General features: G+C 34.5%; 1 protein-coding gene and 1 long non-coding RNA gene across 2 annotated transcripts; one reads left to right on the top strand and one right to left on the bottom strand.

Annotated features, from left to right (window-relative positions):
* The first annotated feature begins 586 nt into the window (after positions 1-586).
* Positions 587-19734, top strand: LOC143250693 (uncharacterized). Its single transcript, XM_076501597.1, has 17 exons — positions 587-874; positions 1832-1934; positions 2731-2821; positions 3240-3280; positions 4675-4885; positions 5019-5191; positions 5408-5526; positions 7463-7562; positions 9095-9202; positions 10201-10301; positions 10666-10758; positions 12303-12846; positions 13468-13842; positions 15859-16013; positions 17145-17381; positions 18016-18171; positions 19417-19734. Exons 1-17 carry the CDS (start codon positions 728-730, stop codon positions 19576-19578), a joined length of 2916 nt encoding a protein of 971 aa, XP_076357712.1. The 5' UTR covers positions 587-727; the 3' UTR covers positions 19579-19734.
* A 278-nt stretch (positions 19735-20012) lies between these two features.
* Positions 20013-23516, bottom strand: LOC143250242 (uncharacterized). Its single transcript, XR_013028101.1, has 3 exons — positions 23399-23516; positions 21971-22229; positions 20013-20211 (listed from the first exon to the last, which is right to left on the bottom strand). It is a non-coding gene; the product is annotated as an uncharacterized LOC143250242 (long non-coding RNA).
* Between the last annotated feature and the right edge of the window lie 1992 nt (positions 23517-25508).

Raw genomic sequence — 25508 nt, 5'->3', positions numbered from 1 at the left:
ATTGAGCACAAAGCTAAATATCCTTGAATATCTTACAGTCATGTAAATGTAGTTTCACCTTTATGATGAAACGAATACAGACGAGCAAATTTTATTTCTGTTTTTACTTTCTGTGCTTCTTGAACTGTAAATAAAAATATTAAATTAGAATTCAATTTAAATTTCAAAAATACAGTCGTATTAGATGTAAGTTGAATTGATCTGTTAACATTTCTTAGCTTCTTTTGTGCTTTCATCTGTGAAAATAGAACGAACTAGTTATATTACGTTAAAAAAAGTCACCGAAGTAGATTCAACACGCTTAATAACCTTGAAACGAATTTGAACGATTCAGTACCAGTCTGTAACTAATATCACAACAAACTTCACTATCGTTATGGCAAATTTAACATATGGTGTTCTTCACAAGAATGGAGAAAACGAGAAAAACTGCACAATTAGATAAACGAAATATCTCTCAAACATTCGTATAACAAAACGTAGATAAAGCTCTAGGATATCTAATCGTGTTCGTAAAGAAGAAGCTAATATTGTTTAAGTCTGAATAATCAGTGACAGAGATACCCTTAACTTTTAGCAGGTGTATGAGAAGAAAAAAAACCTTCCAAATCATTAACTTCTCAGAGATTTCGAGATACTTTTATTCAAGTTGTTCTTTGTCTAAGTTATATTGCTGTTTTCTGCCTGGACCAGTTGGCTGAAGGGTGTGAAACAGACAGCAGCCAGTATGCTTTCTTTCGTGAAAACAGCCTTACTATTATGGATATCTAATATTATAGTAGCCAGTACTTATGAGGCTGATACCACGGTTCTCTTTGCCGAGCCTTTGGCGGATATTGCAGAAGAAGAGTTACTTTTTCGATTCCAGTGCCAGGTAGGTTACTTTGAACCTACAAATGGAGAAGAACCTACGTATTCTTAGTACTAAATTTCTAATGAAATAATAATGAATATTATTTTAACTTGTTATATTCATAACGACCTTTAATTCCGTACAAGACTACTGTCAACATTAATTGTGTTAAGAGTGTGACCAATCAAATGCACAATTTAGCACAGTCCAAGTGATGCCTAATGTCCCTTTAAAAACGTTGTCGTTTCTTCTAGAAATGTTGTCCACTCAGATCGTCCTTGAGAGAGCAAAACATGAAAGTTACAGGGTGTTACTTTGAGAATAAATACGAAATAACTGTAAAAATAAACTTTTAAATTGCATCTGTTACATAACAGGCATAATCATATTACCGGAGAGTATCTATTAACAGCGAACAGATATTGACCTCTTAACACAGTCATATGTCGCTTGTTTATTAATAGCAATTAATTTCGTTCAGTTTTTCTCAATTTAAATTTCTACTTCAGCAATAAAAGAAAAAAACAGAGATTTGATAAAACTACCCCTTGATTTTGTTTGTTTTGAATTTTGCGCAAAGCTACCTAATCGCGGGTTAGCCGTCCCTAATTTAGCAGTGTAAGACAAGAGGTAGTCATCACCACCATCGCCAACTCTTGAACTGCTGCTCTTTTACCAATGAATAGTGGGATTGACTGTCACATTATAACGCCCCCATGGCTGAAAGGACGATCATGTTTGATGCGACGTGGATTTGAACCCGCTACCCTCGGATTACGAGTCGAATGCCTTAACACGCTTGGCCATGCCGGGCCATACCCCTTGATATATCATTTTAGGAATGAATGATAATAAATCTGTTACTATCGTAATTTTAACTTTTGAAAATGTTTTATCACAATGTATGTTTTCCAGAAAATGTTTCCTGAACTTTAAGTAAAAACATCTTCGTATTTTATTTATTCCATGCAATTTCAGCCTTCTGAAGCATCCGTCTACCAATACCAAGCGTTCAGCGACCTCTGGGGACAAATAGGAGAAATAAAAGTTACAGCCAACTTAGTTGTCCGATGTCTAGGCTGTAAGTTTTTGTGGTTGTTTTCGTGGGAAAAAATATGTATCTTAGATAAACGACGATTTATTTTATGTAATACTTAAACTCACAGAAGAACAAGAGTAACAAAATTTAGATTAATATAAAAAAAGGCACACCTTATGTTGAATATTTTATTATAAAGACACCTTCAGTGACTAAGTTTGTATTTTTAATTTGGTTTGAATTTCGCGCAAAGCTACACGAGTACTATCTGCGCTAGCCGTCCAGGTGTAAGACTAGAGGAAAGGCAACTTGTCATCACCATCCACCGCCAACTCTTGGGCTACTCTTTTACCAGCAAATAGTTGGATTGATCTCCACATTATATAGCCCTCATGGCTGAAAGGGCAAGCATGTTTGGTGTGACGAGGATTCGAACCCGCGACCCTCGAATTAGAATGCCTTAACCACCTGGCCATGCCGGACGTACTTGGCTAACCTGGAATTTCTAGTTCATAGGCTGAGAAAAAGCAGCAACTGGCGTAGCTCTAAATACATGAAATGATATGTAATACTTTAGTAATGTTATCTAACCTTCAACAGGAAGTATATCTAACAAATAAATTAATTAGTATAAAAAATATGAAAGTCTGCACGAGGAAAGAAAAACGAACAAATATATTTTCACCGAAATGAGGGCAAACAATGCCATACCAAATGTTAACACTTAGTGGAATAAAAAGTTTAGAGAAAGAATCGTATTTCTTTTTCGAATGTTGAATTGCAATAACTTTGTGTGTTTTTTTTTTTAATTTCATAGTTTGTGTTTTTATATTTTTAGATGATGACATGAACAATTACGGTAAGAAAGGCTTGAAGTATTTAATTTATGCCAGTGGAATTGACGTTGAGATTCATCCTGAAGGTCAAATGTAAGCCTTTTAATAGCACGAGATATTTCTTTATAATTTTATTCAAGGGTTATTATGAAAGTATATCAGTGTAATTAATAAGCTGTTTCTAATACAATACACTAAACAATAGTTACGAAAGAGTCTATGAAAGCTACTTGTTGTGATAACCACATTGTTTTTAAAGAACAATGGTTAAAAGTGATATTTGGTTTGAATAATTTCAGACGAATGATTTTTTAGAAATGAGACGTATGTTAACTGACATGTGTTTAAAGTTTATTAAAATGAATGTGCTTTTGACGATTGAGAAATAAATAGAAACTCGTAATTATTGCAGCTAAGAATATTTTAAATAAGTTAATAACAATTATTAATTATCAACCTGACATGTTGCATAATAGGTGGAGAAACTTAATCATTATTTATTATTATTCAGTCGTGATGGTCAACAAGAGCCACCTATCGGCAACAATACAGGTAAGGATTATATGAATAAATTATTACGTGTAGTGTGATATGTACCAGGACTACACTGAAGAATAAGCTTGACAATTGTATTTTCTGTTTGCAAACGATTATTGGAAAACTTGTATTCATAATTTAATAACTCCTCACAAAACTATATCTTATAAAATTTACATTCCACGACCTCTATTCTCAACATTCTTTAATTTACGATAAAATTGATGCTAGGTTTCAGTTTCTCTTCTGGTCAGATGTTTTTGTTGTTGTTAAGCGCAAACATACGAAACAGGCTATTTTTACTGTCTCCGCCACGAGTATCGAAAGGCGGTTTTTTTAGCGGTATGAGCCTTCAGACTTACCACTGAGCCACAGTAGAGGGAAGGAGAATGTTTTTTACGTCAGATGAAAACATATTTGCAATTGGTTCCAGACACTAAAAGACAGGTTGAGTCTTCAAGTTTTAAAGAATTACATTCTAATACCACGTACTTCTAAAGCTTATTTCATGAAAATTACACGTAGCGAAAGCTACATCAATGCTCCTTTCCATGAAGCATTAACTCACAGGATTGAGAACTAATTTTGTATAGATATTCTATATTTGTTCTGGAAAAATGTTCATTCTTAATTATAAATTAGAGAAATTAGAAAAATGTAAAAATAAAGTTCAATGGAAAAAGAGGTAATTATCAGAACAGTTTAGTGAGAACATGATTCTGAAAGCTAGGACTGTTAATTTTCACAGATCGTTTTAGTAATACGTACAGATCTACAGATTCAGGGCTATCACAGTTCCCTGGAATAATATAATTAACAGTCTTGTCATAGAAGACAATAACAATCTGTAATACAATATGGCTTGCTTGTTTTGGATTTCGCGCAAAGCTACACGAGGGCTATCTGCGCTAGCCGTTTCTCATTTAGCAGTGGAAGACTAGAGGGAAGGCAGCTAGTCATCACCACCCACCACCAACTCTTGAACTACTCTTTTACCAACGAATATCCCAGATTGACCGTAACCTTATAATGCCCCCACGGCTAAAAGGGCGAATGTGTTTGGTGGGACGGGGATTCGAACCCACGACCCTCGGATTACAAGTAATACAACATAAGCCGAGCAGAAACAGGTTCATTTTTCATTTTCCATGTTCGAAAGGGTTCATCTTTATTAGAGCCATTTATGTCGTGGGTGTGCAAATATCGTTGGTATTTCGTATGATAATACTGGTTTCGGAGGTGCATATGCTCATATCCCAAGAGAACGTACAAATTCTGATGCGTATTTCTTGTTAAATAACCGACGCTTCTCTTATTACGACTTGGTTTAAAAATTATATATTTTGTACCAAAAAATTATTCAAAAGTTTTATGTTTGGTAAAACGAACTGTACTTATTTTTTGCATAGATGAAAATCCACTTGTTCCCTATGAACTACCATTTGAGATTGTTCAGCTGGCCGACGGAGCTATACCTGAGATTAGATTTATAGAACAAGACATCGATGAAAATTCGAGAAATTTTAAGCGCCATCTAGCAAGTATCATTTCAACTAGAACACAGCAGATAGATAGTGATTTTGAAAGGTCGGTCCTGGGAGATCACAATATCCATTTTAGGCAAGTATTTAAAATACGATAATAAGAAGTTGTAAAGCTTATTATGTTGACATATTTCGGTTTCAACTTATTCTATAACCAGTTAAACTTTAGTTCCCGAAGTAACCTATTAACTTTTCATTTCATATAACAGTCAAGAAGCCTACCAACAGTCCGGAACCCAACATAACCTTATCCACAAAACATTTCGTGATGAAGACATAATGAAACTAGGTGGCGCTAGAGTTGACTTCAATGATGTACACGACATTGATCTTTCGTCGAATGAGATGCAAGATTTTGTTAACGGTCGTCTTTACTCTGCAGGTAAACAATTTCTCTTAGACAATTAACAAAGGACTTGTAAAAGCACGAATTAAATATTACTACTTAACAAGTGTTTAAGCTGTCCTGACACAACTGTGTATATGATATTAAGATATTCACAACGAAGTTTAATCGCGCCTTATATTGATGGCTAAATTATCCAGTTAACTTCGCGAAAACAACTGGCTGATTTAAATTCTTGGTCTTTTCCTGTAGACGGTTTCATCTCGGTGTCCATGTTAAGTGGGAATGACGATTCGACGGCCAGGCAACGCAGAAATGTTGACAGCGAGATGAATGACTATTTCCTAGTAAACGCCACATATACATTAAAAGTAAGTCTGTTTATATGTTCTAGAATGTGGTGCAAAGATACACAGAAAGGCATTCCGTCCCTAATTTCAAAAACTGGTAAAACTATAGCAGTGATTCTCAAACTTTTTTGCTTGCGCACTATTTGAATTGGAATCCATGCACCTGTGTGAACCAAGGGAGATTTCAGTCCACAGATTGAGAACCGCTGGACTAGAGGAAAGAAAGTTGGTCAACAGTATACGTCCACGTATCTTCGAACACTCTTATCCAACCAAATAGTGAGATTTAATCGTCATTCTTATAATGTACTCTCGGCCCCAAAGTACAGAGCGAGTTTCTGAAGCAATGTGACTCTCGGGCTCATATTCCAAACAGCTTAACAACCAGACTATGTCCAGCTCTCGTTTGTTTAAATAGTCGATGACGTTCCAAGTTATTTTATTATTTATATAGATGAAAATTAAGAATTTACTCCAGAAAGTGGTTCACTTGACATACGCCGCCTAAATACACAGCTAATAAATAATCGTAGCTAATAAAACACTATTACATATACAATACGTGATAAAAATCACTTTAACTGCATGATTTGTTTTGACATTCCTTTTCATTTGTCCATTGCGGAATCAGAATCAGACGTACGTATAAAGGACGTTTCAGAACTGAAATCGTAACTTTAAAGTATTATACCGTATGTATATAAATAATATTTCATGGAATCTTTTGTCTCTCCACGTCCAATCCAAATCAAGGAGTTCTGGTATCAGGCGAGATGGGAGGTAGATCTGAAATGATAATTTTACACGTCCCTGTTCGTGAATCCACAATGGTTAATTTAAGAGGAATGTGAAAGAAAGAAAGAAAAGCATCTACAGATACAACTAGGCCTATTTGTTTCTAATACTGCAATGGCCTAATTTCATATTGGAGAAGTACTGTTGATTATAATTATGGACTTATGAAGTATATCTTCACGACATTTGGCAAGTGTTTAGTTAACAGTACAAGCCATTTGTGTATACAAAAATCATGTATTAAAAAAGTTTTTGTTCTAAAAATATATCTGTAAAATGGCGACGTCTGTATGTCTCAAACTGTCAAGTCACAGTACAAGTTGGTGATGTTCGTGTGAAAACTAAAAACACTTTTGTCAATTGTACAGTTCGCTTTTGTACAATTTCTACAACCACCTAAACACATTTATAATGTGTTTGTTTGTTTTTTTACTTGCCTTCTCTGTACATTCTGCGAACTCATGTCGCTATAAATTCGGTTTCGTTACTGGTGATAGACAGAACACTGTGTAGCATAGTACTTAATGCGAAACATACAAACTCTGCATATTGGGCCTGGTACTTACTCTAACTTGAAGTGTTACGAAATCAACAATGTAGGGTAACACGAAATATTAATAATTCTGACATCAAACGCATAACTCCATTTTGAAAAATTCTGGATGAGGTCTGGGCATGCTCAGTTTGATCCACATGCGTGAACCTAGACTTAAATAGTAACTTTCAAAATACTAGTTTCTTCAACTAAATCACTTATGCGATAATAAAGTAACATTTAGGTAATTATTTCAAAATCAACTTTCACAGTTTTCGTCTTCGTCTTATCTTACGCTCCTGACATGTAGCGCCCACTGTCGTCGAGAACATTCTAAGCATTGATGCCGAAGAGTAGCGTATTAACAACACAATAGTGAATTTCGTTTAAACATTTTTTTAAACTGAGAAAACAAAACAAAAACGTTTTCCTGGATGCAAGAAGGCAAAATTATTTTCGTGTATTTTTGTATATTTTCTATTTTTAGTTGTATGATATTTGCAACAATTCAAATTTTCTTAATATGATGTTTTACTTTCTTTACTTTAGAAGTAAAGGAAGCAGTATATCCAACAAAAAAAACCGTTTACTTTGGCATAATATCAAATTTTAATTATATTCTTTTAGCTTATTAAAAGAATTTCCGTAAACCTGGTTGATGAAGTTGTCAAAGCCCAAGAAAAACAAAACTATCAGAGTGCATCTCTTGTCGCTGAGGTCTCTAGAGGTCAGCACTTATTATTCAGTATTTCAAACATTCGTATTAATATTATTTTGAGTAAAGTCAGCCGAAAAATTACATTTCTACCCAAAATGTATTGGAACAAAACTTCAGTATAGAAATGTTTTGTTTTATAAACACTTACATTTACCTTTGTTTGTGTTTCCGTTCTTTTGTGGAATTTAATTATGTTTAAATGAAGTATGATCCTGATATTTTATCTTCTATTAACAGAAAGTTCTGGTCATGCAAAACCAACTAGTATCTTTTGAAGTATTTTACATTTTTTAACAACTTAGAAACTTAATCACGAAATCTTTATTTAAAAATATGAACAGAGCTAATCAGTATCATCTACCACACATTCTTGTCATATCTTCGTTCTTACAATGCACCCACAATCAAAATTTGCGATAAACGGATTCGAACCACGTAACTTTAGCTCCATGGTCTTGATTCCGCATCGAGACAATAAGAGTTAAATGAATACTAGATTACAGTTTTAACTGACCAGCTGTATCCAGATTACTAGGTTGAAGTTTCAACTGACCAAGCTTGACCTCGCTTACTAAATTACAGTTTCAAATGACCAAACTTGATCCAGATTACTAGATTACAGTTTAAATTGACCAGCTTGATCTAGGCTACTAGGTTATTGTTTCACATGACCAGTTTGATCCAAATTACTAAATTACAGTTTCAACTGACAAACTGGATCCATGCTAATAAGTTACAATTTCAATTGACCAGTTGAATCCAGGCTACTAGGTTACAGCTTCAGCTGACCCGTTGGATTCAGGGTACTATACCAGTTTCAACTGACCAACTGGATCCAGGCTACTAGATTATAGTTTCAACTGACCCGTTGGATCCAGGCTACTATACTACAGTTTCAACTGACCAACTGGATCCAGGCTACTAGATTATAGTTTCAACTGACCAACTGGATCCAGGCTACTAGATTATAGTTTCAACTGACCAACTGGATTCAGCCTACTAGATTACAATTTCAACTGACCAACTAGATCCAGGCTACTAGGTTACTGTTTCAACTCATCAGTTGGATCCAGATTACTAGGTAATAGTTTAACATGACCAGTTTGATCTAAATTACCACAGTACAGTTTCAACCGATCAACTGGATCCAGGCTAATAGGCTATAGTTGCACATGACCAACTGGATCCAGGCTAATTGGCTATAGTTGCACATGACCAGCTGGATCCAGATTTCAAGATTACAGTTTCAACTGATCAGCTGGAACTATGTTTGCAGGTCACAGATTCAATAGATCATCTTGACTAAAATACTAAATTACATGTTCAAATAATTGTTCACATCTATAGTTGTAAGTGACAAGTTCAAATGACCAGATTGATTAAGATTTCTAGATTACAGATTTTTATTGAACTCTCTAACTTAGATTACTAAATGTATGTTCCAAAGACATATTAGACGAGATTTTCATATTCTATATTCAGTTGTGTAAATACATATATACAAAATACAACATAGACTTTGGTTGTTTTTCTTTTTCCAGAAAGTGCCATTCAGGAGCACTTGCAGAAGATGAAGGAGAAGCTTCGTTCTCCTAAAGAAACATTAAAGGAGCTTTTCACATTGAAAGGAGAAAAGTTCACCGATCTGGGTATGAATTAAGCCTCGCATATTACACTTTAACTATTAAAACTGGTGTAAGCTCAAAGTAACATTAAAAATTTACGCAACTTTTATGACTAATAAATCTTCAAGCATATCGGATTTTAAAAAAGCGAATTTGAAAAAAAAACTTTTGTTAAGAATGACGGCAACAAGAAATAATTATTTTAGCAAGATATAAAATAAAGAAATCAAACGTTTCTCTCGTCATTGGTGTGTGTTTTTCTTATAGCAAAGCCACATCGGGCTATCTGCTCACCCCACCGAGGTGAATCGAACCCCTGATTTTAGCGTTGTAAATCCGGAGACATACCGCTGTACTAGCGTGGAACTCTCATAAGTGGTTGTTTGAAGAGAAAACCAGTTACTGAGCTAGTGAAATCAGATATGTTTACAATATACACTGAAAATAAGTCTGTAAGATAGTCAGAATCTCCCCATACACTTTGTGGGTTTTTTTCTAGACCAACGAATGATTCAGGAATATTACACGAATCACATTAATAAAACTTTTCAAAAGAGGTTTTTGAACCATTTCTCGTGAAATGTTTAGACAAGGTTAGTGAACTAATCTTATTATATACTTTAAAAAGGTTATACTGTAGTGATTAGTATTTTCTTTTTTGCATGTATGTTCTTTTCGTTTAATTATCAACAGTTTTCTTCTTCTTTGTTTCACCTTGTATATCGCGACTTACATAAATATCATCCTTACAAAAAGTTGTCGTTTTGAATAAAGATACTCAATGAATTATCTGTGCTCTGCCCACAACGCGTACTGATACCCGGTTTTTAGCGTTGGAAGTCCGCAGACATACCGCGGAGCCACTGGGGAACCCGTAGAAAATAAGCATCGGAGAATCTTTATAGGTCAAGTTATAACTGAATAGCTTAGCATGAATAGGTACGTGGACTTTTAGAACTAAAGTTAAATTTGTAATTTCAGCTAAACGCAAATGTTCTTTACGTTTTTATGTGGTGTTTTAGGAGAAAAAATTCAGCAAGTTCTTGAAATGGAGGGGCAACTTCCTCGTGCAATGACGTCAAAAGAATGGATCAAAATCGTTCGACAAGTTCTACCTCGAAGGGTAATTGACAAACACAAACTTTATAAATTAATAGATATATTGATATGTCCAAGCTATGCAACTGACTATTGTGCATTTACCACAAGCGTGTGTTAGGCCTAAGATAATGGTAAATTAGTTAGAAGGAATGATTAATGTTCTGTTTACGTTTTCATTGAATTATAATGTCAAGTAAATATTTCTTTTTTCTTGTCGGTTAGAATTATATATCAATCTGCATGTTTACTGGTGTTCTGTTTTCCTTCTAACAATAAAACTATGAAATACATTATTTGTAATTCTCTTAAAAATTTCTACAATCGCTAATAACGATTGAAAAATATGCATTATACTTAAACATATTTGAACTTTGTCTTTAAATCAGGTTCTACAATCTTCCTGCCACAAACAAATGTCTTCCAAGTGTTTAATGTATCTTAAGATGTTGGTCTTGGCTGGCGGCCCATCTTCTGAAAAGGTAAATATTCAGATATCCTTTACTTTTTCCAGTTTTATACATATATATAGCTATGATAATCACGTGTTTGTTGATGTTACTTGATTTGTCATAGTCTTATGTTTCTTCTTCCCTACATCCATTAAATTCCCTCACAAAAGTTTCTGTAAAATCTTGAAACGCGTCTCTCTTAATGTGTTTTTTTTTACGTATATTAAAAAGTCGTTACATTCTTCCATTTCTGTGATTTTTCAAAATTCGCACTCTGGAATTCTTTCTAGAAACTGATATTTTGTCTTAACTTGTTTGTTTAGAATTAAGCACAAAGCTACACAATAAGCTGTGTGTGCTCTGTCCATCACGGGTATCGAAATCCGGTTTTTTAGCGGCGTGAGTCCACAGACGTATGGTTGTGCCACGAGGGGGCTGTCTTAACGTTTCAGGAATTTACACACTGACCTTTTCCATCTGCCATGTCGTTTGGAACTTTAAACTCTAGTGCTAAAAATTTACTTACACTGGAAATTTGATTTGAACAACAAACTATCAGACGTTGAGAAAAACTCAAGTTATAAAGTTTTTCTGCATATTAAAATTATTTAAAGAGCTACGTGCTGGACATATTAAAATTAGTTTAACTCTTTCACAGCCAATTGAAGCATATTTAATTCTTTTTTATATACTGAAAAACATATATTGTATTTTCTAATAATTTCTAAGATTGGTTTTAATTTTTTTATTCTGATAATTCTAAAAACTATAAGTGAAAAGAAAAAGGTATAAACGATATGTCAACCATATATAAGGCTATATATATCCAATACCGACAAGGTCTTTATTTTGATGAATACCAGGGCTGGGGTTGAATATTGCTGATTGGGATACAACAGACACGTCAATGTGTAGTAATATTTATGGAAAAACTATTAATTACATTTCTTAACAATTCGCGTAATAGCAGCTGTGTCCCTCCGATGGTTCAGTTATTAAACGTGAGAAGTTAATAACACTAAAATATGAGATGGATCCCTATGGTAAGCAAAGCACATATAACAATAAATACATCAGCAGTATTTGCATAAACAGTGTTACCTATGATTATATCAAAATAATAGAACAAATAAATGAAAATAGTATTATGTACAAATAGTAAGGTTACTTTTAATAAAAAAATTTTACTTCGTTTTAGTGGGCATGAATATTAAACGCTAACAACGACATTTTTAATAGCAAATTTTTTACCTTTCAGATACTTATAAATCAATTTTTGTTTTGTTTATTTTTTACTTTAACTGTCCTTCAATTTTCACAACTGATTTTAGCCTAAATCGATTCTTTACAAAGATTTTAGTAAAAGCTTCTTGTCAATTTCTTTGACCTGATTTAGCGATACTTGAGGGTATTTGAAATGTAATTTTATTCACAAAGTTTATTGCTTGCGAGTTTTTGTTTCAACAACATTGTGTTTTTTAACTTTTGTTTATAATTTTAATTTATCAGTTTCCTAATAACTAGAGGGAGGTGTTACAATTACAAAATAATACAAGCTGCTTCTTCATCTACAGGTAATTTTTGACGAGATGGTGAAAACAAAAACAGATGAGGACAGCTATCGACAAATTGTGACTTTATTGGGATTTATAAAAACACCCTCTGGTAATTTTATTAAGAAGCTCTTGGCACATTACAAAGAAGTGAAGAATAATCAACCAGACTTAGCGCCCCCTCTATTGGAGACTTTAGGAACTGTCGCCTCTAAGTCAGGTGAAACTCATTTGGTGTTAGCTCTCTTAAAGATTCTACGTTCTGAATTAGAGAAATATGGGAAAGGATGTCACATCAATGAAGATTTAGCTACTGTATTTAGATCTTTCGGATATTTAGGTCATCCTTCAATGATAAATGACATCTTATCCTTTACCGAGAAATGTGCTGGACAGCCAATCATTCCTGTTATGACCGCTTATGCCTTACGTCACGTTTTTCATGAAAACCAGGTTCAACAGTGGCTTCTTCACACGTTTAAAAATTCAAAAGATGAAGAAAAGAAGATTATTCTGAGGGTATATAATAAACAAATGAAAGCTTTACCATTGGCTGATAGCAAAGGTGAGAAAGTTTAGTTTGTAATTGTTAATTTTTCTTTTCATACTTCCAACCACTATCTTCTAGTGATGTATGAACCCTTGAAATGGTACCAAACTGACTTTCTAGCGTGTATTAAACATTAATAACGCTAGTGCCATCTAAATTAAACATCGCTTTGTTAATAAATTTAAGGAAGTTTTCACTATTTATAGTTGTGACAGTAACATACAATTGTTTTTAAAAAAACACATAATAACACACACACACGTATTAGGATAGAGGTCTTGTAAGATTGTTTGGACGTATCCTAACCTCCATATCTATATAATACTACATAGCTAACGATGGGTTTAATTTTTAAACTCGTAACGTTAAAACAAATTCATACTTTTGAATGCTAAGAAATAATTTGAACTAAAAAAATCAATCTCAAGTAGAATTGAAGTATTTATTTAACTTTTATTTTATGTTTATTTTGACCTTTAAAGTTTAGAATTATTGTACTAATCAAAAACTAACAGCTGTATTGTTTTCTGTTATAGAGATAATGGCAAAGTCCAGCATCAATGAAAGAGACGAGTCTCTTAGCAAAACTCTTCCCACAGATAATAATGTACTTATATCTCAAAATATATGTTTCAGGTCTGTCATCATTAAAACAGAGTTTTAGCGAATTCGATAGATACTTGGCAGATAATCTAATGGCGTCCAACAGTGTTACAGAATACATCAAAGAAGTATACGACTGGATGAGCCTGAAACAGTCTCCTAAGGCTAGTCAAGTTATCCGTCTTGCTCAAAGGAAGTTCAAATTTCCAAAGAAGAAGGACATTGGAAGAAGATCAAAGAGGGCATGGACATCTAAGAATTGTGAGCGATGGACTCCGGGCAATCGTTATGAGATAATTCAGAACGATTACGAGTTCATGGAGGACTTGATCAGGTACAAAAGAAAAGGGCATTGTCTTGCCTACAAGCAGATAGGACCGAGTAAAGTGAATGGACGATTTTATGCAGGTGAGTATACAATATCTAAATTAGATTGTTGTTAAAAATTTTTGCGTAAAGCAATACAGGGAGGAATAACCGTTTCTAATTTTCAAGTGATAGACTGAATGGATTGAAACTAAACACCACCACCCAATGTACTTTTGGGCTACTCTCGTCTCATCAAATAGTAGATCTTGACTGTCATTTTTGCCTAACTAAGCCGCCAAACTATGGAGTACACTTTTGTAACAACGGGCTGTGAACCATGAATCCATTTTGAAACCGAGCATACTAACTACTAGACTACCCCAGCTCATTAAAGTAGATAACCTCTTACGTCATGAAAACTGTTTTATTGCTGTTCTTAAACTGTTCAGTTCACATGGTTTGAATTATAACCCAGTCACAGCTCAATTATAGAAATATAGCGTATTAAGTATACTGGTATTAGGAATTTGGATACTCAAATCAAATCACAGGGCTCCGATTTCATCGACTGACGATTTATTAGGAGAACAAATTATTTCACATTACTTTGGAGTAAATTCACCTTTCATTACACAGTTCAGCCAATGGTAGATACAAGCTCACCTCATGTACAAAGTTTTACGTATCTTTAGGTTAGAAAGTGGCTTAATTATATATTTTATTCAATCATAAACATCATAATATTATGACATGAAGAGATCAACCAGAAAAAAAACATTTTAACTTGATACAAGTCCTAATATAATAAGTACACGAGGCATACAAATACATTGTATTTACTGTACGGTTTACAAAACGAAGAGATATAAGATTTTAGTTTTATTCTTTTTTTAAAACAACAACAAGAAGGATGATGTACTTCGGTAATGAACTTGATCTGATAACTTCCAAAACACACTTGCTTTTCAATAGCGATCGGCCACAAGCTGTGGAGTTTAAAGAGTTGGCCGGTTTGATTTGGTTTGGTTTGTGTTGAATTTCGCGCAAAGCTACACGAGGGCTATCTGAGCTAGTCGTCCCTAATTTAGCAGTGTAAGACTAGAGGGAAGGCAGCTAGTCATCACCACCCACCGCCAACTCTTTTACCAACGAATAGTGGGATTGACGGTCACATTATAACGCCCCCACGGCTGAAAGGACGAGCATGTTTGGTGGGACTGGGATTCGAACCCTTGACCCTCAGATTACAAATCGAACGCCTTAACCCACCTGGCCATGCCGGGCCTGGGTTGGCCGGAGTGTGTATGTTTTTCTACACAAAATAGTAGAAGCGTTTATGCTCAGGAAGCCACGGCACCTATCCATTTTACAGTGGGCCCGGCATGACCAGGTGGATTAAGGAGTTCGACTTGTAATATGAGGGTCGCGGGTTCGTATCCCCGTCGCGCCAAACATGCTCGCCCTTTCAGCCGTGGGGGCGTTATAATGTGACAGTCAATCCCACTATTCGTTGGCAAAAGAGTAGCCCAAGAGTTGGCGGTGGTTGGTGATGACTAGCTGTCTTCCCTCTAGTCTTACACTGCTAAATTAGGGAAGGCTAGCTCAGATAGCCCTCGGGTAGTTTAGCGCGAAAATTCAAAAACAAACAAAACAAATACCTTACAGTTCCAAGTAGGCTTTGTTGAATTTTCCTCTGTCATCTCTCTGGATATAACTCGCGAAAACTACGGAGAAAACGGCCTTACGGGGTCGAGAAACTAGATTTTGTAAGGCGCAACATGTGCGGTCACTACAGTTATGTATAACACTTTGGATTGAAGTACGAATTCTACTTCCTCATAGCCTAGAAACTAGAGGGAATTCCGGCACTATTGAACAATTGAGATCTAAGATACCTCAATTATTTCAAACTTCTATTCAGAAGTTTTTAAAAAGAACATAGAAATGCTTTATCTGGGAATCAACCTATCAAACCGTTTCTCTAACTCACAAATCGGATGTTAATATAGTTTTTATAATTTTATTCATATAGACTTTAGACAATGAGATAATATGGCTGCCTCTTATGTTTGTAGTTTTAGAAATGCTGTATTTATTGTGTGTGTTGGATTTCAGCGTTCTTTGGAGGAATGAAAGACGAAGACAAGAATTTACCTGACTACAAAATGTTTGTTAAGCTAGCAGGACAAGGTCGGTTTTTCAGCAAAGAATTCGAAGCAGGATCTTTAATGTTCTCGTTGTACAACGGCAACAGTCATTTCTCTCTCAAGGTAAGACGTAATGCTGTTGTAAAATCAATGTTGAGCAAAGGTGGTAGTTTTGAAAATGTCATAAAATATGTTGATTGTGTATTTCAAAGTATCATGATTTATCTGTTTCATATGTCTGAAAATATTGTGTTACATATAGTTTTTGTATCATAAAACAATCATAAAATATGTTGATTGTGTATTTCAAAGTATCATGATTTATCTGTTTCATATGTCTGAAAATATTGTGTTACATATAGTTTTTGTTTGAAGTTAAGCACAGAGCTACACAATGCTCATCACGGGTATTGAAAACCGGTTTCTTGCGTTGTAAATCTGCAGATATCCCACTGTGCCATCTGGGTCGCAAAATCTTAGGAGAAAAGTTGCTTGTATATTTAGAAGTGTTACGAGATGTGCTTGATTATATGTTTAAAAGTGTTATAAGACATGTTGTTTTGCTAAAAAGTATTATAATATATTATTGATAGTGTTTAAAAGTATTGTGATATATTTCGTTTTTACATTTAAAAGCATATTGAAGTATATTATTGTTTTGATGTGTGAAAGCGTTATAAGCTGTATTTGATTGTATGTTCAAACGGTTTATAAGATATGCAGTGTTTATTGTAAAATGCATTGAGTCTTTTTTCTACGTTTAGAAATGGCGTGTGGTACCGATTCTAAACTAGAAAGTTCTATGATATATTTTAATTTGTAATTGTGTTTGAGACTGTTATGTGGTAATATCAGTTCTATATTTAAAGTTTTATGTGATGTGTTAATTGTATTTAACATTGTTATATGGTAATATCAGTTCTATGTTTGAAAGTTGTGTGATATTTTATGTTTGTGACTTTTGCGTGGTAATCTCGATTCTGTGTCTGAAAGTTCTGTAAGTTATATAATTGTGTTTGAAAGTACTAAAATACATGTTCTTAATACGTTTGAAAAATACGGACACGTTGTTGTTGTAGTATATTCAAAATAAGTGAAACAAATTGTCTGTTTATGATAAATATCCAATACGTGAAGTAGCTCGGGAGAAACGTTATAACTGGTAAGTGCGAGTATTCAGAGAATGTTGCAGTGAAGATACGCCGATACGTTCAACTTATTTGAATTTTTTAAGTGTACAGTTTTATCTTTTAGATCTTGGAATACACCCTGGCAGATATTCTGAGACATGGTTGCCAGGGAAACGACAAATTGTACTCAAATCACTTTCATATTCCTTTGCTCAACTTTTACATTCTGATCGTGAAACTCAGTGTAGGCATTAACCTGGACCCACGACAAGCTATCAACATCAACTGTCAAGACAGTTCTTACGTCATCAAACCTCAAGCCTTTTTGAGGGTAGGAGGGGAAGCAATGGGAAGAATCTTGGTGAGTTCTTTTAAAAATAAAACAAAGAATCTTTCTCTTCTGTTTGTTTCTAAGGTTAGTTTGTTTAGAAGCATAACCACAGTGGACTATCTGCTGTGCTCACCGCGAGGAATCGAACCACAGATTTTTATGTTGTAAGTCCAGAGAACCTGCTTCTAAGTAACTGTTTCTCTGCTACTGAAACATAACGCCAAAATAATTCTGTTAACCTATATAATTTTTGATATATTAGTCTGTTTTCCCAACAAACAAAATTCCTAATATCAACACAATTACCTTTTCCTCACTAGGTGGAACTGTCGACTTTCACAGTTTCATCAAATATTAAGTTTCCACCAAAGTGTATTACAAATATGAAATGTTGTTTCTGTGGTGAGTGTCTGTAGAATTATAAAGTATCTCATTCTAACCTGAGAAGAAGTAATGTAACTGTGAATTTAAGTTTAGCTGAATTATAAAACATTGTCGTTAAAGTTTAGTGGCTAACAGGTCTATACGATATCCACTAAAACATAAAAGTGAAATAGAAATGTTTTGCATGAGAACTAATACGCTAATTTATTTTACTATAAAGGAACTATACGATGTTATGTTGTTCATTAGTTAATGCTAAATATTTTATTCTGCGCCCCAGACGGTGAAAGCTGGAATTAACATTGGAATGACTCTGAATTATTATCTGAAGTCCAATATTGAGCCTGTGCCGTCTCTGTGTTATGATTTCAAACACGGTTTTGATCCAATGGAAATTGGTGTTGAGGCCTGGTATCAACGATGGGGCTTTCACGGCGTAAGTTAAAGTAACACATAACAGTAGTTATATAGCTCCGCTATGTGTGGTGAAAATAACCATCGATGTTTGCTATTGTTATTTATGATAAACCAGAACACGGAACCGAACAAACACACGTTTTTATTTAAATAAATAGAAGCTAACTAGTGATATTTCAAACACAGGTTCATGTTTCAAAATTCACGTTTTCGCTCCTCTGAACTTTATTCAATTTTTTGATATGCTATTATTATTGGTAACTCGACTTAATGAGTTTTATCTTGTCATAATCTATCAGTTCCTTACCAATTTAAGTTTTAACAATAGGACTGAAAACTACACTTGTGGTTTTAATCTTATCTCAGGTACGACTGTACCACTAACATACCGATAGTAGTTTATTAACTCTAATAGGCCAGGCATGAATGGGTGATTAAGGCACTCGCCTCGCAACCTGAGGGTCGCAGGTTCGAATCGCCGTCACACCAAACATGCTAGCCCTTTCAGCCGTGAGGGCATTATAATGTGATGGTCAATTCCACTATTTGTTGGTAATAGAGTAGCCCAAGAGTTGGCGGTGGCTGGTGATGACTAGCTGCCTTCCCTCTAGTCTTACACTGTTAAATTAGGGATGGCTAGTGCAGATAGCCCTCATGTAGCTTTGTGCTAAATTCACAACAAGCAAACAACTCTAATAAAACGACCATTTGAAGAGTTAAAGATAATGACTGTTTTGTTTGTTTAGGGGAGGCAGCTAGTCATTACCACTCACCGCCGACTCTTTTATCAACTAATAGTGTGATTGACCGTCATTTTATAATGCCCCCACGGCTGAAAGGGCAAACATATTTGGTGTGACGAGAATTCGAACCCTTGACCCTTAGATTACAAGTCGAGCGCCTTAACCACCTGGCCATGCTGGGCCCTAAAACTAATGAACAATTAGAAAAAAGAAAGATGAAGAAAATCACGTAAGGTATTATTATCAGAGCACATAATTGAGAACCACCCGTCGATAAACATGATAACAATGGTCCACAGTCACTCTGAAATTTGTAGACACCACACGTTGAAGGAATAAATATCTCATTCGTCTTGAATTTCATGTAAAGTTAAATGTCTTAAGTGTAACATTTTTATTTAAATGATAGAAATATTGTAAAATACTTATTGAATTTCGCATGTTTGTTTGTTTGTTTTTAAGAACATCTCTTGGTTTTAAGTAGAGCATAAAAATTACTTTTTTTTTTCATTACTCTCTAGTTTATACCAAGCTGGGGCTCAGTGCGTGTGTGGCGTCCTCGCACTGTAACTTGGAAAATAGGTAGAGGAGCAGAATACACCTGGCGGACAAAAACATGCATTCTTCCACCTGAAGACGTATCGAAGTACCACTCGAATGAAACTTTGTCAACTGTCACATAAATTAGAATTTTAATAACGTCAGTTCCTACCTTTATAAAGTTTCAAAAACACAGCTATTTGTGTGCATATAATTTTGTTTATTGTAACCGTATTCTTTGTCACTATAAGGAAACTTGTAAAAGTGAACGAAATTCTGGCAATAAACACATACGTCTATATAGTGATACGCGTTTTTCTTTATCTTATGTATAAAGAGTGGTCAGTTTTAATCGAATTTAATGTAGTGTGTCTTTTCTAAGATGTGGAATTTTCTTTTCATAGCGATTTAGCACAGAGTATATAAACTTTACCACAAAGATTTACTTCTGTGAATTTTTTAAAATTTCATTTTAAACCAAAAATGACAAATCAAAGAACTGAAATCTTATTTTGTTTGATACATTTGTTTTGTATGGAAATATATTACAGTTTATTTTTATATAATCATTGTACATAAGAGAAAACCTTGATATGAATTATTATTCACAGCTAAAAGCATCCCATATATATCCAACAAAAATCTTTGAGAGTTTATTACACATCAATTCGTAATTTTTAGTCTATGATCTTAAACTTGAACTGCCAACTTGATCAACGCCAGCATATCCAGGAAGGCACTTCTCTAATTCAGAGTATTCTCTAACCACTGGTCAACTTGAAAAAACACACAATAAAAACTAAATTTACAATCATAACGATACACTTGCAATGACACAGTAAATTTAAGGTAGCACATTTTACCAGCTGCCAATATAATCGTCTTTATTTTAAAAATCGAATCAGTGAAATAAATAGCTGTAAGTTTCTAGCTTAAAGGGCGGTGGGTAGCATGAACAACATTAACATATCTTGTTTAAACGTTGTGCTTAATGCCATACACATTAGGTTTCTGATAGCTGAAAGTTAAGTTTTGATTTAGCAAATTAAAATGTACAACAAATAAGGTTTTGCGTGCGTGACAACAAATAACTAGAGGTAAAGGTGCGTTTGTTATAGTGGTGACGTCTATTAGCTTATCTTGTATTTGTATTTTTTTTTAATTTCGCGCAAAGCTACTAGAAGGCTATCTGCGCTAGCCGTCCCTAATTTAGCAGTTTAAGATTAGAAGGAAGGCAGCTAGTCATCACCACCCACCGCCAACTCTTGGGCTACTCTTTTACCAACGAATAGTGGGATTGACCGTCAAATTATAACGCCCCCACGGCAGAAAGGGCGAGCATGTTTGGTGCGACCGGGATTCGAACCCGCGATCCTCAGATTAAGAGTCGAACGCCTTAACCCACCTGGCCATGCCGGGCCGTTAGCTTATTTTTTGATAAACTTCTGAAATTATAGTCTGATGGGAATATTTTAAAATTAGATATTGTTTTGGATAAGAATGTAGAATAAAATGGATTATGATAATAGTTAACGACATGTAATTCCAAAAACCAGTAAAAATAAGCTTTAGTGATAATATGATAATAAAACAAAACTTTAATTTGAAAATAAAATACGTAACTTCACAATTTTAGGCTAACATTTTAAAATATGTTATGAATATTTGGATTAAGGTAATGTAATGTACTGTATTGTCATTATACTTTTAGACGTAAATAAATATTAAATGAACGATGATACATCTGGTTCGTAAATACCTTTTTTTTTTCAGCATAACTGCCTATTTTATTGGCAGCCTAAGGAAGTGTCAGCAGATAGCGATACTATGCAGCTTATAACCCAAATAATTGTTCAGGTATTGCAGGTCATTTTAATTTTCCGTATTCTTAGCTCTGTGACGACATACTTGAAATCTCGGGAAATGGCCTAATTTTGTCACCCGTTGTTTTAAAAAAAACCAACAGAAACGTAGTTCTTTGTCCTTTTCGTACCATCTTTCAAGAGCTCATTGATATATAGTTTTTTTATTGTAATGATTAGGGTGATGGATAGACACTCAACGTTGATGTCTAAGCGTGCGATTAAAATAGGACACGAGTTTATCATAAACAATACAATACGTAGTTTAACGATAAAGTTTTAAACAACGAATAATACTTTTTTATGGAACCGGATCATTGCTCAAACTACCTGCTTCCAGAAGAATATTAAATTACAATGACACAAATGTATATTATACTGTAGGTGCGTTATAAGAGTGACATAAGATCTCTTAATGAAATATTGCTTCTGGTTTGCTGCCTTTACTCCGGTTAGCAATTCAAAATTTCGAGATGGCGCAGATAGCCTTAGATAGCTTTGCCATAAATAGAAAATACAAGTCTGTTATAGTTTTATGAAGATTTCAAATTACATTTGAACTTCTTTCAGAAACTATCTCTCATAAACCTTTTTATTTATTTTTAAAAGCTTCATGGCAAAGTATGCAATGGCACATTTTAAAATAATAAAATAAACAGTCAATATCACATACTTATCTGCAATACATATCAATGACCATATCCTCCTTTTGGGCCACCTGCAGGCTGTGAAAAGTAGTATCCAAAAGGAGCAAACCCATAGCCATATTTTCCACCACCTCCCTTCTGATTAGGCCCCCTCCAGACTTTGATACGTACTGGACCACTTATACTCGGCCCTCTGTAACCCCCTCCTCTTCCATAGCCTCCAGCTAGTGTTTCAGATGTGATGGCTGCCAATACGACGGTTAATACCAAGCACAAGGTAATAATCTAAGGAATACATTGCGTGAACATACAAAGATACGTTTATTTTTATCCTTCATATGTATTTATGTAGATAAGTTAATAACGCACAGTTTAATTCTCAAAGGGTAATTATTCAGAGTTTTAAAATATTTTTTGAAACCAGAAATACGAGTTATACATTGTTAAACTTCAGAGTTTTAAAATATGATTTATTCTACAAGGAATACAAGTTATACAAAGTTAAACCTTATTAAGCTGTCAGTGATTAAGTATAGGTGTGAGTAAACAATATTAACAACTACCTACCATGTCAACAACGTAACATATTGCAATGTCTTTTTAACGCAAGTTTTTACTATATGCTTTATTTTCCAACTTAAAATACATTCACTTACATTACGTTCTAAATCTGCAAATATAAAACAGATTTAAAGTCATAAGAGAGAAAATATTCTGGCCAAGAGATTAATTAGCCTCTTTTCTATTTATTACACGTTCATTAAAATGTTTTTATACACACAATCTGATGTTTATAGACCAATATGTTTCAGCCTAACCGTTTTTTCTCTAACTGTCTATTTATTATAGAATATTCAACAGAGTGTGAAAATGAAATAGAAATCCTATAATCCGAGCGGTTTCGAAAGGTGGATCTTTCTTCTCCAGTTTGCTCCTGAAAAAGAAAGCTCCACCTTTCGAAAGCGCTCGGGTTATAAGATTTCTATTTCATTTTTATCAAGACTTCTTGGACCTACGTATTTTTAGAACAATAGAGTGTGAAAACGTTTATGTCAAATTATTATGAATGAAATATTGTTACATATCCAACGAGATCGTTATTGTATAATAACAAATCTAATAAGATACGAGACACACATAAACAGAGAGAGAAAAGGAAGGTAAAAGGTAATGCTTCGATCTGCGAAACAGGCTGCAAGCTCAGGTCTAACACCATTAAATTACTTGTAAGTTAGTTAAGTTTTATACTTTATGTAGTGTAGAAGACTGGTTTGTGGTCTCAAGTGGTGGTGCCAAATATATTAAATATTTTGTTCACAAAAACATCCTCACCCCAAGAAAAAATCTAACGATCCAAACAAAAAGAAATTGATGTGTACTTTGCTTAACAACTGGAAGTTCTGTATTTCTATACGTTACCATTTCGTAATTTATATGTAGCGAATATACTGTACCTTAGACATACTTAACACCCAGTGCACGGTTCTATACGGATGATTTTTCTGACGAAGATCTAGTCGATGAGGATCTCGTTTATTATACTAATTTCCCGATAGATACTCTGGTTTTATAAGTCGAGCGGTAAAACTGGGGCTAGCCAACCACGTGACAACACACACGCTACAAGGGTATTGCGTGCGAAGTGCTAAGAAACACGAACAAGGAAAAAGAACAAACTTCTAGGTCTCGCTTCATAAGGTGGGTATAAAGCGGAACGTTTAATACGTAATTTCTGGTGATATATACATATAAACTCGTGATATCCATGTATTGATAGTGTAAAAAAACAGCTTGTGATAAAACAATACTGATGGTTATTTTCAAGAGTGAAAACTGGTTTCCAGTTTCGTGCCGGAACATCTATTTAGCAGTCCCATGCTTTTCCACACCTTACGCGTTTAATAATTTAAAACACTGAAAAAAATAAGAGTATTATTTGTCATATGAAGAGTGTCTTAATAAGAAACTAAAATCTCTCAATCTTAATGCAAAGCTGTGTAATGGTTTTGAGTGTTGGCCTTCATTTTATTACCGAAAAGTCTTGTAAGTGGTAGAGAAGAGACATCACGGCTTGTTATACACACTCGATTAAGTTGTTTCTTTATTCACGTCTTATTCTTAACTGTTTTTTATTATTTTCCTCTGATCTATACACACGTTTTGATCTAGATTCTAAATTAATACACATAATCACAATTTATTTCAATTATCTTCGGCTAGAAAACACATCTGGACTTCATATAAGTCGAGTTATCCTATTAGTTCGACGTGTAATGTACTTAAAATTCTGGGCTGCTTAAGAAAAGGGGAAGGAAGAATCACTTAAAGAATTTGGGGCGATGTTAATTTGGGCGAATTTAGTATATTATTATTAGAATAAATACCTGTAATGTTTTTTTTTTAACAACTTATTTAATTGGACTCAAACATCAACAAATTAATGATGTTTTCAAATGTGTAATTTCTGAAAGGCCTGTTCCTGACTTTCTCTTACAAACACACATAGAAACATTTCTAAGCCCTCCCACTATTTAATTTCAAAGCCCTCCACCTCCAGTGGTACAGCGGTATATCTGCAGACGTACAACGCTAGAAACCGGGTTTCGATACCCGTGGTTGGCAGAACACAGATAGTGTCCTTGCGTAGTTTTGTGCTTAATTTCAAACCAAACATTTCAAAGTACGCTGAGTAGAACTAAAGAACACAAGTTTGTGTTGATAACACGAAATGGTGCGTCTGTGTGTTTTCTTATAGCAAAGCCACATCATGCCATCTGCTGAGTCCATCGAAGGGAATCAAAATGGGGTTCCCAGCTGGTACAGCGGTAAGTCTACGGATTTACAACTCTAAAATCAGGGATTCGATTCTCCTCGGTAGACTCAGCATAGTTTAACGTAACTTTGCTATACGAAAACACACATAACACGAGCTGAGTTAGGGAATCAATGTGTCCTTGAAATCTTAAATATCCCCCGATTTTAGCGATTTGTATTTTAAAAAACTAGACAATGTTCGTTATTTTTTGTCCACAGTAAATGTAAGTTTTTTGAGTTTCCTTGAAGCAGCGACAAAAAAGTCATTGATACGCTCTATATGGCAAACTGTGACCATACATACAATACGAGCAACTGACAACATAATTAATAATTTAGTAGAATATATCTGAAACCATATCAGTACAAAATATGTATAACTTGCATAAATAACTGACGTTTCGTGAGGGCGCTTCTTTTCAGCCGCGTGTAACGCAAGAAAGGAAGGTACGAAAATAACAAAAGAAAATTTCACGGCTCGAAAGATATGCAAAAAAGTGAGTGCCTTCAAACGAATCACAGAATAAAACAGCAATAACGTGAGAAGGAAGTATAAATGAAATTGTTCTACGTGGGCAGGAAATTGGGTGTAAACAGACGTAAAAGTGAAAACACAGTCGCTGTAACAACTTGCATAAACAGCACAAAAAGTGGCCAGGCATGGCCAAGTGGGTTAAAGCGTGCGACTCGGAATCTGAGGGTCGCGAGTTCGCATCCCCGCCGCACCAAACATGCTCGCCCTTTTAGCCG

Source organism: Tachypleus tridentatus, chromosome 5 (assembly GCF_004210375.1).
Source record: "Tachypleus tridentatus isolate NWPU-2018 chromosome 5, ASM421037v1, whole genome shotgun sequence".
Classification (NCBI taxonomy): Eukaryota; Metazoa; Arthropoda; class Merostomata; order Xiphosura; family Limulidae; genus Tachypleus; species Tachypleus tridentatus.
Note: the sequence above shows the minus strand (reverse complement) of the source record. Positions and strands in the feature narration are given on the sequence as shown.

Coding starts and splice junctions, on each gene's coding strand:
- LOC143250693 (XM_076501597.1), top strand. CDS start 728: ATGCTTTCTTTCGTGAAAACAGCCTTACTATTATGGATATCTAATATT. Junction 16,014..17,144: donor ACAGTCATTTCTCTCTCAAG/GTAAGACGTAAT, acceptor TTTATCTTTTAG/ATCTTGGAATACACCCTGGC. Junction 17,382..18,015: donor AAGCAATGGGAAGAATCTTG/GTGAGTTCTTTT, acceptor TCTGCGCCCCAG/ACGGTGAAAGCTGGAATTAA.